The 14,595-nt window shown below is 49.2% G+C and overlaps 1 protein-coding gene across 2 annotated transcripts in view; it reads left to right on the plus strand.

Annotated features, from left to right (window-relative positions):
- The window catches only part of INSR (insulin receptor), a 121,974-nt gene that overhangs the window by 16,813 nt on the left and 90,566 nt on the right, over positions 1 to 14,595 (plus strand). For both annotated transcript variants that reach the window (XM_045989626.1, XM_045989627.1), the window contains exon 2: positions 2,131 to 2,682. In XM_045989626.1, the coding sequence (XP_045845582.1) occupies positions 2,131 to 2,682 (552 nt within the window). The remainder of the gene's footprint in view (positions 1 to 2,130; positions 2,683 to 14,595) is intronic.

Below are 14,595 nucleotides of genomic sequence, written 5' to 3' on the forward strand. Positions count from 1 at the left end.
TGAAATTGAAATTTAACTGGGCATCCTGCATTTTTATTTGTCAGATCTGGCATCCCTGCCTGCCACTGGTCAGGTGGGGACAGGGCTTGTGGGAGGCATCAGTGACCCCCGTACTTGGGGCGACCTCAGTATGTTGATGTTTGGACAGGACTGCAGCTGGGAGCCGTAGGTGGGACTTGGGTGGTGTGAGCATGTGGGGCTCGGACCTGTGTCTTTATCCCAACTCCTAGTGAGTAGATGAGTGTGTACGTGTGTTTTCCCTTGATTCAGCCTAGTCTGCGAAGAACGGGACTGAGGAACATGGCAGCTTTATTCCCCCAAGTGTTTGCTTTGCTTTTTTTTTTTTTCTTCCTAATTTGTGCTTCTTTTGTGAGTTGTTCTCAGGGTAGATTTTTAAGAGGATTTTCTTTTTTTCCCCACTTTTCTTAATTAACATATAATGCATTGTCTGTTTCGGGGTTAAGGGGATTTTCTACTTTAGGGTAATCTGTTTGCCTCAGTGATACTGGGGGAAGGTTTAGTGTCTTAGAATATAATAAGTAGAGATTGTGTACTGAGCCTTACATTCCAGGTGCTGAGGGATGTGTGTGTGTGTGTGTGTGTGGGCAAGGAGAAGCTGTCTCAAGCATTTGATTCTGATGAATATTAACTCAAGTTTAAGGAGAAAGAAGAGCTTTCAATAGGCATGGGTAGGGGAAGGAAATCAGAGAAGGGTGCCTGGAGGAGGTTGCATTTGAGCCGGATCTTGAAGGATGATGGGCTGGATTTACAAACAGGCCGCTGAGGTATAAAGGGGCTTTGAGAGCCAACAGAGCTCGGGCTACCCTGTCCAGTCCAGTAGCCACTAGCTACATGGGTCTATTTCCAGTTCAGTGAACTAAAGTAAAATTACATTCAGGATTCAGTTCCTCAGTCTTATTTGCCACATTTGAACTGCTCGAGAGCCACAGATGGCTGGTGGCTTCCCCAGTGGACCCCTGGAGACATAGATATATTGGTTTCAATGCTGCAAGTTCTGTTGGACAGCACTGGGCTAGGGCAAGGGTCACCAAGCTACAGCCCCAGGAACGAAACTCCAGGCTTCCACCTGTTCTCGTAAATAAAGTTTTATTGGAACACATTCACATCCACCTACTCACATATTGTACTCTGGCTGCTTTTGAGCTCCAGTGACAGTCTGGAGTAGTTTCTACCCAGACCGTCTGAGCTAGGGAAGTGAAGGCACAGAGCCCCGAGAGGATCGTGGTATGTTTGGGAGAAATAGCTAACAGCGAGGTAGCTGGTATTAAATGAGCACCTACTATGTGCGGGGCCCTGATCGCGCGCCTGTGTTACTCCACGCCCTGCTTTTCATAAGTCATGTCGCAAAGGGGAAGGCACGGAGCCCTGGAGGTGTGGGAGTGGGGGGCAGCCTCTTCAGCATGGTGCAAGGGAGTGAGTGAGGGGGGAAGCCCTGAGGGCTGGGAGGGAGAAGAGCAGGATCCTGGGGAGCCAAAGAGGGTTCCGGAGCCCAGGAAGGACCACTTTTGGGAGATGGCCATGCAGGGTGTTTGGGCAGGGGAGATCAGTTAACAGGGAATGAGGAAGGCAGGTTGGGAAGGAGAGTCCTCAAGGTAGGAGAATTGACAAAACCCATTCAGCTCTCCTTGCCCCATTTGGATGCGGGCACCTTTATCCCCCTAAAACCATCACCTGAAGCTCTCCCGTGTTGACTCACCGGGGATGGCGCCCCTTTCCCTTCTGTACCTGCCGCCTTACTCAATCCCGTGCAGTCCTAGCGTCTCTACTGCATCATACTTGATGCAGTGGTTCTCAGGCGACTCACAGGGACTGCCAAAGGAGTTCCCAGAAGTGATGACTTAGGCACAGACACTAGAGAGAAAACATCCTCAGGGGTCACTGTAGAATTAGCGGGAACCCAGTGCAGAATGAAGACGTGCGGCCCCTTGCCCAAAAATGATCAAGGATTTCAAGATGGTTGGAGGAGCTTTGAGCCAAGGGGAGGGCCCTCCTGAGTCCGTCCCACGACTCAGGTTGCACACCTGGGAAGCTGGCCCTCCGGTAATTCTTAGAACCTACCCATGGCGTGTTTGCTCACCTGTCTTGCTTTTGGCTTGTTTTCACTTCTAGTGTGTCCCGGCATGGATATCCGGAACAACCTCACGAGGTTGCACGAGCTGGCCAACTGCTCAGTCATTGAAGGACATTTGCAGATACTGTTGATGTTCAAAACGAGGCCCGAGGATTTCCGAGACCTCAGTTTCCCCAAACTCATCATGATCACTGATTACTTGCTGCTCTTCCGGGTCTATGGGCTGGAGAGCCTGAAGGACCTGTTCCCCAACCTCACGGTCATCCGGGGCTCGCGCCTCTTCTTCAACTACGCACTGGTCATCTTCGAGATGGTTCACCTGAAGGAACTCGGCCTCTATAGCTTGATGAACATTACCCGGGGCTCCGTCCGCATCGAGAAAAATAACGAGCTGTGCTACCTGGCCACCATTGACTGGTCGCGCATCCTGGATTCTGTGGAGGATAATTACATTGTGCTGAACAAAGACGACAACGAGGAGTGTGGGGACATTTGTCCAGGCACGGCGAAGGGCAAGACCAGCTGCCCTGCCACTGTCATCAACGGGCAGTTTGTTGAGCGGTGTTGGACACACAACCACTGCCAGAAAGGTATGCTGGGGTACGCGGGGCTCTCAGCCACTTCTCACACCTCATTTGTTGGCGAGAAGTGGGCGGCATTCCCTAGACCTGGGAGTGGCACACTGTTTCCGCAGAGGCTGTGGTAGTAAATACTTCTGACTTTGCAGGCTGTGTGGTCTCGTCACAACCCCTCAGTGGGGCCACTGTAGCAGGAAAGCAGCCATGGGCAACACAGAAACATGTGGGCATGGCTGTGTCTCAATAAAACTTTATTGACAAGCCAAGTTGTGGGCCGGGGTTTGCCAGCTCCTGTGCTAGACAGTTGAATGTTCCTCTTGCTTGAGGGGGCTAGAGGCGGACGAGTGTGACTTTGTTGTGGGGCAAAAAAAAGTTTATCTCTTATCTGATAATAGACGTAAGGTTGCTCAGGGTAGACATTTGGGAAAAGAAATGGGTCAAGGAAGGAAGCACGACAGCAACCCTTAGTCCACAATTAATGGGGGTACTTCCTTCTTGTGATTCTGTTGTGTCTGTTTATTACCTTTCCCTGTCTTTGGGCATTTAGACGATTTCCAGTTATTCTGAAGAGAAGGATAGACATTTTGGGGTCAGAGCTTTATGGAGCATTTGTTTCTTTGGGCCTTGGCTTTTCCAGAACTGAAATTTCTGGGCCAAAGGCTCTTGCTGACAGTTGCCAAATGACTTTCCGGAAATGTTGTACGGATGGGCGCTCCTCCTAGCACTGGCTGAGAGGGAACACCTTGGCCAGCTTTGAGTGTTGTTTGAAACATCTTTCATAATTTATTGCAGGGAGGAGCCGAGGTGGTATTACTGTTTGTATGTGGATGTCTTTGATTGCTATCGGGGTTGAGCCTTTTAAAACATGTTTGTTTATCATTTGGGTTTTTCTCTTCCTGTTCATATCCTTTGTCCATTTATCTCTTAGTCCTTCAGTGGTTTTCGAAATGCTAGTCTGTGTGCGGTTTTCATAGATGGAGGCTGTTGACCGTTTTGCCAAATGTGTTTTCAGACATTTTTGTTCAGTGGTGAAAACGCTCTGGTTCTCCATGGCCAGAGAAGCTTCAGATGTTTATGGAGTCCGGAGTGGGATCTTTTGAGTACCTCTCATGTTACTTTACGTTTAGAAAGTTCTTTTCTTTTTTTAAAATTAATATATAATGTATTATTTGCCCCTAGAAAGTTCTTTTCCATCCATTAAATGTTTTTCCCCCCCAAATTCCCTTTTTAAATTTTAACTAACATTCAAAAAAAATCCATCTGGGACATTTTGGAATCTGTATGCATGATTCAAAGGGATGTTCCCCCCCGCCAATAACTTGTTGGGGTCTCACTGCTGTTGATTGCAGAAATTTACTCCTTTGTCTTTGGTTTGGGGTCTGTTTCTGGATATCCATCAGTATGTTCCTGTACCAGGCCTGCTACTGTTCTAATCACTATAGTTTTACAATGTTTTTATAACCAGGAAGGAATGTTCCAAACACACCCCCATTACTTTTTTATTGTTTTGATTCCTTCAGACATCAGGAATTTCCCTGGGAAGAATTAGTGAGCATGAGATCGAGGTGGGTAAAAGTGAATGTGTGTGTGTGTGGGAGTGGGGGGAGGGCCTAAGGGTTGTATCACAAAAGATACAAGGGAAGGGAGAAAGGAGGGTCTTCTCGCCTGGGCCCAGAAGTATCAGGAAGCCACGCAAGGTGAGTCCTGAGTGGAAGCCACAGAATTGTCCATGAGAAGCCACTGGAACCCTGGGGAGGGGCCCTGAGGGGAAAGAGAGCCTCCTTGTTTGAGGATAGGGGAGGGTATAATGATTATTATATCGTGGAGCAATCTTGGGGACGTTGGTAGGTCAGGGACACATGGGAGCTAAATCACAGAGTTGGGGCAAAGTGTCCGCAGAAGTAGAACACTACTTGTGGGTTAGGAATTTTGGAGAACACAGAAGTGTCTGAGGTGGGGGGTGGATGGCAGGTAAGGGGGAATGAACTGGGAGCAGTGGCTTTGGGGACGGTTGGCATTCATGATGGGGAGGGGAGAAGAGGATGTGTGGGATCTATGTTAGGACGGCACACGGCTACGAGGGGGGCACTGTTAGTCTCATGTTGGAGACCAGAGAACTTACTTAACTTACCTAAGGACATACAGCTAATAAAAGACAACTGGGGTTTGTGCCAAGTCTAAGACACAAAAAAAGCATATGGGTTTGTTGTTTTGTTTTTTTTTTTGGTGGAGGGAGAGGGTTGTCCCCTCTGTTTAGAAACACTCGTCGTTGGAGCACCAGGGCAACCGGGAACACGCTTTTATTATTCCCGTGCCGAGGTCTCCAAATTTAGGTGCTTGTTTGAAATACTCTGGGCTCTTGTGTCTTGAGATATAATTTAAGACATTCCTCTGTGGATTTATTTCTGTACACATTTTAGTCAAAATATCCAGAACAGTATTATCTGCAGAAATGTCCCTGGTGGGAGCATTTTTTTTTTGGAGGGTGGGGAATGTGTGTGTGTGTGTTTGTGTTTGTCCCCCCCCCAACACAATCTTTTGCCTTTGAGAATGGACTGGCTTTTTCATGCGGGGGGTTTTGTCGGGGTGGGGGGCAAGGTGTGGCTCTTGTGACTGACACCTGCTGAGGTACCTGGTTCCTGGCATCGGGCTTGGACGTCACCTGCTCCTGGTGTGTGATCAGTGCTGAGGTCCCCTCGGTGAAGCATTGTCCTGTCCCACTAACAGCTGGTGAAATGACGGTTCTTTGAACCAGTGCCCCTGTCTGCTGAGTACCACCCCACTCTGGCCTTTTCTTTTCCCCTCAGTTTTTGTTTTTTTTTTTAATTGTGGGAAAATACACATAATATAAAACTTAACCAGCTTCAGGGTTTTCTTCTTCTTTTTTCTCTAAGAGTCGCTGTTTTCGTTTATTATTATTATTTTAAAGTAAGCTTGATGCCCAACGCGGGGCTCCTACTCACGATCCTGAGATCAAGAGTGACACCACGTTCTCCCATCGCAGCCAGCCAGGTGCCCCGGCATCTTAAATACTTTTAAATGCACACTTTAGTGGCATGAAACACACTCATGCTGTCCCGCAACCACCCCCACCTTCCGTCTCCAGAACTTTCCATCTCCCCAAAAGGAGACTCTGTCCCCATGAAGCATGGACTCCCCTGGGCCCCCCCCCCCGGTCACGTCCCTGGCTCCCACCGTCTACCTCCTTCCTGTGTGGACGGGACTTCTCTGGGGACCTCATGGACGTAGAGTCCTACAGCGTTTGGATTTCTGTCACCGGCTTGTTTCTCTGAGTGTGATGTCTCCAAGGTTTGTCCGTGTGTGTGTGTGTGTGTGTGTGTGTGTGTGTGAACCCCCTTTTTCATGCTGACTGGTGTTCCATTGTGTGGACAGACCACATTTATTTATTATCGTCCATGGATGGGCACTTGGGTTCCTTCCACGTTTCAGCTCCCGTGAATAAGGTGCTACGGATGTGGGTGGACATCTCTGGCTTTTTATTTTATTTTTTTAGATTTTATTTATTTATTCGACAGAGACACAGTGAGAGAGGGAACACAAGCAGGGGGAGCAGCAGGCAGTCGGAGAGGGAGAAGCAGGCTTCCCGCCGAGCAGGGAGCAGGGACCCTGGGATTGTGACCTGAGCTGAAGGTAGACCCTTAACCAACCGAGCCACCCAGGTGCCCCTCTGGCTTTTTAAATGCTTATGTTACCTTGTTGCCCCGGCTTTTGAGGGCTTATTTAATGTCCTGTGAGACTCGAACGCAAAAACAGACCCAGATGAACCTTTGTAGAGGGAATGCCCCCCCCCCCATCTTAGGTGACAGACACCAGCCTATGAAAAACTATCCATCAACTCGTTTAGTTCTCTAGAACCTTCCCAACTACTTCCTGGAGTGGCCAGAGCCATTGTCTTTTTCTTACATGATTATCAGGCTCTGGAAGCTTTTGGGGCAGTGCTTAGGATGAAAGTGTTGGATCGTTCTCTGGACCCCGGTCATGCTTTCTCTGCAGGGTGCCTTCTTCCACCCGGTCTCAAAACAACGGTACTTGAAGCAGAGAATGCAAAGGAAGGTGAAAGGGAGGTCAGGGTAATTAAAAGGGAAAAAAATGTGGTGTGTGGCTGGAGGTGCGTCCTCTCTGTCACCCTGCCCGCGGATTTGGGGTGCAGATGCTGGGAGAGGCTGAATGCAGAGGGCCTTGGATGGGCAGAGTGGAGAGTCTGCGCAGGCTGGGTCGTAGATCACCTTGATTGAGACCCTACTGTGTGCCAGGCTTTGGGGTGCTTGGGGCCGCAGGGTGGGAGCCAGCCCCTGCCTCCTCGAAGAGGACCTTCTGGTGGCAAACACTGATGACCTTGACTATGTGACGACACCATCCTGCCAGGAGAGTTCTAGGAGAGGGCTCTCTGGGTGGGAATCAAAGCCCCAGACTTGCCTTCAGTGTCCGAGAATATCGCCCCTCCCCCAAGCCACTGTGTCACCAGACCCGGAAGGTCGGCCTCGCTGACCCTTTCCCAGGTGCTTACAAGAACTGCTTGGAGGCCTGTCTTGCCGTTCATTGGTCATGAGCGGATAAACCTCTGTCTCTTATCCAGAGGATGGGGACAGTGATGAGACCTGCTTGTCAGTGTCGCGGTGCAGGAAGGGCTTTTATTCCCGCGCCTGGCACTCTGTGAGTGTTCTGGAAGCTTCCTGGGAGCACCAGGGCTCCAGGACCCTTCTGAGCAGACCTGGTGCTAGGCAAGTGCCTGCCGGGGTTTGGCTCTGGTTCTGATTTTGGGCTTGGGGCAGGCCGAGGAGAGCCCACCCCCTGACCCGCTGCGCGGTGGGTGGGGGGCTCTCAGACCCACAGCACCAGGGGGAGGACCGCTCTGCTCCGCGGGGGCCTCGAGGTGCTCTGGGGACCCTCAGCTCTGGGCTTTGGGGGCATCAGAAGCTACAGAGCTTGCCTGACCAGCTGCTGTAGCCAGACCCACTGGCATTTTTTTTTTTTCCTCTGGGAGGCCACCCCAGCTGCTCGCTGCCAGTCAGAGGGGTGGGTGAGGCTGGGGCACGCAGGGTGCCAGGAAACTGGCCGCCGCGCCACATACGACATTGGCGAGGGAGTAGGAGCAGGAGGAGGAAGGAGGCAGGTCTCTCGTCCCCGGGTTTGGACTTTCTTCCATCTTGGTTTCAGGTTTTCTGAATGTTGGGGATGCTCTCTTTAGATTACATATTAAGTATTTAATTCTGCCTGTGACGTGTTAATGATCAGAATCTTCTTGGTAGCCATTGCACGGTTCTAAGCGGTTGACTGATGATGCTGCGTTGAGTCCCCCCACAATTCCTTCTCACGGACGAGGCCATGGAGGTCCCCCCCGCAGGGGTAAACCTCTTGCCTCAGATCACATGGTTGGTGAACAGCAGAGATGGGATTCTAGCTGGGAACCCAGGTGTTTGAGCTCAGAATCTGAGCTGGTAAGCATTGGGCTTTCCTGCCCTCCAGGTGGAGAGCTGGGGAAGTACAGAAGACAGAGAAGCGGAGGGGAGGGGGAGATCCCCTGGAATGTTCGCCTGCCAGCATTCTGGCTGCCTTTTCTTACAGCTCTTTTCATCCCCGCTTTACAGTAGCTGCCTCATCAGGCTAGGATTTATTGAAGACAGGGACTGTGGCATTTTCTTGTTTTGTCCCCAACACTTGTCATGTGGCTAAGCAATGGCATCTTTGACCACTTGGGCCTAGCTGTGTTTATTGAGCACCTACTAAGTGCTAAGCATTTGATAAGCACTGCCTCACGGAATCCTCACCACAGCCAGCTTAGGAGAGGAAGCAATTCTCATTTTACAGAAGGGGATGCTGAGGCTAGAGGAGTAATTCAGAAACTTGCTCTTGGAGACCTTCCTGGGAAATGGCTTGATGATCAGGCTTGTCTGGTGCCCTTCACCAGAGGTCAGCAAACTGACCCGCGGGCCATCAGTGAATTTTCTGTGGCCCATGAGCCAAGTATGCTTTTTATATTTTAAAAAGTTGGGTGTGTGTGTGTAAATCTAAAGGATAATATTTTATGAGAGGTGAGAATGCTATGAAATTAACATTTCAGTGTCCCAAAATAAAGTTTCATTGGAACACGGCCAGGCATGCTCATATGTTCATTTACATAATGCCTGTGCCTGCGGTTAGTGCCAGGAACGTATAGCTCTTTACAGAAAAAAATGTGCCGACCTTTTTTCTTGGCTCTGCACCTTATAAAGATGAGGGGCTATGTTGGAAGGTCGAGGCTGCTTTCAATGGAAATTGGGAGCATCCTAGCACCCGGCCAATATGGTCCCCCTGCCCCTTGCTGGCACCGAGGGGAGGGGACTGTGAGGTATGCATGCCATCCATACCTTACATCAGGAGCTCTTGTTTGGTTGGGTGGTCAAAAGGCAGGAGTGAATTAACCGTTCAAAGCTGCCCAGCTGGCAGATGTCACAAGGCAGGTAGGTGCCCCCCTCCCCATCCCGTTCCCCTTCAAGTGAGTCATCAGATCTGTGGTTCTAGACATGTCTGGGGCCAGAACACCTGGGAATCACAATGTTCTCTAGATAGTATCACTGCAGAATATTGATAAATTAAATTCCTTTGTGATTGTGTCACTGTGGTCCCTGTAGAAAACAGGGAAGTCTAACACATGCGCACAGGTGTTGAATAATAATCATAAAAGATGGCGGATTGTGTCGTATGATGGGCCATTTGAATTTGTCACCGATATTCCTTTTTGGTTTTGTCAGCAATCTTCTAAAAAAATCTAGGGGAGGACTAAAAGTACCAACATGGGGGGAAAAAATCCAGGGTCATGGTAATTTCCTTATCATGGAGATGATAGGAATTTTTAAAAATGAACTTCTGGTTTTGGAGATGACTGGATTTTGTGTAGCAGCAAAGAGCAGGGGCTCCCGGTCCTTCCCAGGTTGATGACAAATTGCCATTGGCATTTGTGGAAGGAGCGTGGTTGTTCCCGCTGGCAAATGATGCTTAGAAAGAGGGGAAGAAGGAAGGGAGTTCCAGATGGGTGGAATGGCAATGACAAAAAAGGGAGATGTCCTCGCCTTTTGTGGGCAGGATTAAGGAGGCTGTCTCATGATGTGCAGAGCCTTAGACCATCTCACGTGCTTTGGCTGCCAGATGTTTTCCTGTGGCAGGAGGGAGAGGTCACGAAGGTTACCTTGGGGCTGTATTCCGGATGGCCTCTTTCACTAGTAGTGCGTGGACAGCTGTGCCGAGCCAGGCACGTAGCTGGGACCCCAGAGTCCTTGCTGAATTGGGAGAAAAGGTCAAAGACATCACTATAAGGTTATAAGCTCAGTAGGCGGAAAGTGTTGCGGTAGGCTCCCGGATGCTGCGGGAAGAAGGTAGACCAGTTGGCCGCATGGTTCCCTGGCATCTCAGGGACAGTACTGTCCAAATCTTTAGTGGTGAAGATTCAGACTTATGTTTGGAGGAGTGCCTGGCTTCCTGGAGAGGGCTTAAGGGATACCAGTTAACTGCTTTTTCGCCTAGAGAAGTAAATTGGCCCAGTCCTTTGGAGGAAGGTAGTGTAGAGTTAAATACATAATTACGGAAAGGTGGCTGTCTGGTAACTTGGTAACTGGTCTGACAAGTTTTTCTTTTATTCCCTCCTCCTTGACGAAATTCATTGACCAGTTACTTCCCACCTTGTCACCAGACCTTTGTCAGAATTAAAATCTGTTCTTCATGACTGAACACCTGAAATACCCCAGGGGGGTCCCGGGGACCTCAGGTGCTGCTGGGCTTGGAAGCCAGCGACCACTTGGTCACCCTCCTCTCGCCGCACCCCTGTCCCTGATAGACTGTTCCCTTTCCCAGCACAGAGTTTCAGAATTGTATCCCCTCTCCTGCTTCCCATTTTTCATCTCTCTCTCAGGCTTGGAGGGTGCCTGTGCTAGCTGAGGCTTAAGGATAAATAATGTTAAATCGGAATAAAAAAACCCAACAACATTGCTTTCCTCTGGGCCCTACTGTTTGTCATGGGTGGGGCCATATAGGTAGCAGCAGTTGGGCTAATTTCCTCCAATTCTAGGTTTGGGAAGTGACCCAAGATCTCCCAACCCTACCTCAAGCCACAGGACACTGAGGCAGGGGACGGACAAGGATCAGATGGCCTGGGGGGCATCCGGTGGATAAAAGCCCATAATTGACAAGTGCCTGGAAGGTTTTGGGTAGAGGTTCCTTTGACCTTTTCATTACAGAAATTTCTTTGCTTCTTATTTGTCTCATCAAGGAGGGTCTTTTTTTTTTTTTTTTTAATATTTTATTTATTCGACAGAGAGAAATCACAACTAGGCAGAGAGGCAGGCAGAGAGAGAGGAGGAAGAAGGCTCCCCGCGGAGCAGAGAGCCCGATGTGGGGCTCGATCCCAGGACCCTGGGATCGTGACCCGAGCCGAAGGCAGAGGCTTTAACCCACTGAGCCACCCAGGCGCCCCATCAAGGAGGGTCTTGGGTCTTTAACAACCCCAGGCTTGCTGGCTGCTGTCTAGAGAGGGAGGTTCCTTGAGGGGCATTTTCTAGAATGTTTCCAAGTGCTTGCGTGTGAGAAACTGTTCCCTTTAGAAGATCTGATAAGGATAGGGTTTCAAGTGCCGACATCTAGTCACACAGGCACGAGTGTGCCCAGCACCAGTGTTTCTGGTCAACCACCTGCAACCCTTGTCCATGGGCCAATGGGATTCCTGCCACAGGCTATCTTGTTAGTGGTGCGGAGGCTGAAGCTTCTCACCTTTGCAGAGAAACTGCCGGCTATCCCAGCAGGAGATAAGGGAAAGCAAGATGGGCTTTGATCTGAAGCATTCAATACTTCTTTATTGTGGTTAGATACACCTAAGAGTCACTGTCCCTGACATCTGGAACATTCACAGTGCTGGGCAGCCATCACCATTACAGACTTTCCATCATGGCACAAGGGAGCTGTGCACATTAGCAGTCACTTCCTGTCCCCCCACCCCTGGAACACCCCCCCCGCCGGCCCCCACTAGTCTGCTTTCTATCTCTGGGGGTTGACCTATTCTGGATGTTTCGGTGTAAGTGAAATCATGTGATATGTGGCTTTTTACATCTTACTTCTTTCCGTAGACATGGTCTCGTGGTTCTCCCCTGTTGTAGCAGGTATCAGGACACCCCATTCCTCTTTCTTGCTGAGTAATCTTCCCTCGAATGGATCTGTTATACGGTCTTGTGTATCTGTTTACCAGTAGATGAACATTTGAGTCATGTCCGTCGGTTCGCTGCAATAGACATTGGTCCGCAGTCTTTGGTTTGAGCCCTTAACTTTCGGTTCTCTTCGGGGATAAATCTAGGAGTGGGGTTGTTAGGTCATTTAGTAATTCTGTTTAGTAGGTTGAATCGAGATTTCTTCCTTTCCTTCCCTCCCTCCCTTGCCTTCTTTCCTTCCTTCCTTTGGTCTTATTTTTTAAAAATTTATTGATTATCAAAGAGGAAGGCACAGATTTGGAAAACCACACAAAATGAATGTATAGCCTAATGGAGCCTAATGGCTGCTGCTTCCCTTTGGGCAAGGCTGTGGCTCTGATTATTTTTTCTTTTTTAAAATCTGAAAATTCCGTCATGTGGTAAGATGGTACTCATTGGTCTCCCTGTTTTCAGTGTATAAAAAACAGGGCACAGACTGAACTTCGTAACGAAACTTTGTGTTCTTTATGAAGGCAACTTCTGCTGCTAAAAAAATTATTTTTGTAAGTGAGTGAGGTATGAAGGTTACTTGTAAAGCACTTTTACAAGGGCAGGAAAACAACAACAACAACCCAAGGAGTTGATCTTAAGGCTCGTGGTTCTGCAGAAGACAGAGTGGACAAGACCTTGAGACACATTCCAGAGGGAAAAACAACAGATGAACCCAAGAAAGGAGAGATGTTCCAAATGGGGATGAATTTGATGAAGAAGAGGAGTTGGAGAATTGTCTTAAAGATGCCCACGTGGGGGCACCTGGGTGGTTCGGTCGGTTGAGCGTCTGCCTTTGACTCAGGTCATGATCCTAGGGCTCTGGGATCGAGCCCTGTGTTGGGCTCCCTGCTTGGTGGGCAGCCTCTTGGCCCTCTGTCCTCCCCCCACCAACCACTTGCGTGTACTTTTTTTCTCAAGTAAATAAATCTTAAAAAAAATTCTCGGGGTTCTTGGGTCTCTCAGTCAATTAAATCTCTGCCTTCAGCTCAGGTCATGATCCCAAGGTCCTGGGATCGAGCCCTGTGTGGGGCTCCCTGCTCAGTGGGGAGTCTGCTTCTCCCTCCCTCCCTCCGCCTTCCACTCCTCCTGCTTGTTCTCTCTTTATCAAATAAATAAATAAATAAAATCTTTAAAAAAAATCCTCTTTCTCCCTCTGTCCCTCGCCTTCCCCGCAGTGTTGCACACTTTTTTTTCTCTCTCTCTCAAAAAAAGATGCCCATGTGGTTCAGAGGAGGGCACAATTCTTCATAGACTTTCTTCACAGGTTTTTTTTTTTAATTTTAATTTTTTAAAAGATTTTATTTATTTATTTGACAGAGATCACAAGTAGGCAGAGAGGCAGGCAGAAAGAGAGGGGGAAACAGGCTCCCCGTTGAGTAGAGAGCCCGATGTGGGGCTTGATCCCAGGACCCTGGGATCGTGACCTGAGCCAATGGCAGAGGTTTTGAGCACCCAGGCACCCTTCTTCACAGTGTTGAAAGGATGCCTTTGAAAGACAACCACAGGTCTGGTGCACTGCTTGACTTGATTTGGGGCCTTCTGGCCATGGGGAGTTTACAAGTGTCTTGTGCTGGGGACGGCAGATAACAGCAGTGAGCACTGGTAGGATGAAAAAAAGGAGTTGGACACGTGACAGAGTGAAGGGCACAGTGGAACATTGGCCTTGAGGTCTTGGGATGAAGAATGAAGAAAGCTAAGGTGGACCCAGGGCCTAACAGTTACAAATTCTGGACCCAAGAAGTCAGAAAATGACATTGATTTCCCCTTGACGCACAGCGCTACACAGGGGCGAACAAATTTCTGTTTTTTCCCTGACTTGGTGAGGGAGATCTTGAAAAGGTTCCGGCCGGCCAGCAGTGGTCAGTGGGAGTCCGCTCTTAGGGGCTGTTCCTGCTCTGTGAGTAAGTATGAAATGGCATGGGCTGTGTGTCTCATTGTCAAGGACAATAGAGTATTTCTAGAAGGCTTTTCTAGGTTTGGTGATAACCCCATTTTGCTCACACTGTTCTCCCCTGAATGTCTTACGTCTTTCAACTGCTGCTGCTCCCGGATGGGGGGGTGGGGTTCAGCAAGAGTAAGGATGTTGAGGGCCCCACCTCTGATTGCAGTGGAGAACCAGCACGGTGACCTCCAGAGCTGGCCTCTCCCGAAAGTAGCCTTACCTGTCACGTGTGGCAAAGCTTAAATGCATTGAAAGTAAGCGGAGTGAAATATTTGTTCCTCAGTTACACTCACCACATTCAGACAAGGCAGCTGGAGAGCATTTCCAGCATTCCAGAAAGTTCTGTTGGGCAGTGTCCCCCTAGAGCATCTTCATCATTCTAGAACATTTCATTCCATGGTTAAAGTTGGCTCCAGGATTATATAGACCGGAATTTGAGTCCTTCTCTGTCATGTGACCTTGGACAAGGTGTGTGCTTCTGAGCTTCTGTTTCCTCATCTGAAATGAGAAACTGGTAAAGGGCTCCCGTCTCTCATCATTGGCTTTGACCCAGTATCCCCTCTTTGGATAAATATAATAATCTCATTCCTCTGCCTTTTTTTTTTTAAGATTTTATTCAATATTTGACAGACAGAGATCACAAGTAGGCAGAGAGGCAGGCAGAGAGAGAGGAAGGGAAGCAGGCTCCCCGCTGAGCAGAGAGCCCGATGTGGGGCTTGATCCCGGGACCCCGAGACCATGACCTGAGCCGAAGGCAGAGGC

The sequence above is a fragment of the Meles meles genome, chromosome 20, assembly GCF_922984935.1.
Source record: "Meles meles chromosome 20, mMelMel3.1 paternal haplotype, whole genome shotgun sequence".
Lineage (NCBI taxonomy): Eukaryota > Metazoa > Chordata > Mammalia > Carnivora > Mustelidae > Meles > Meles meles.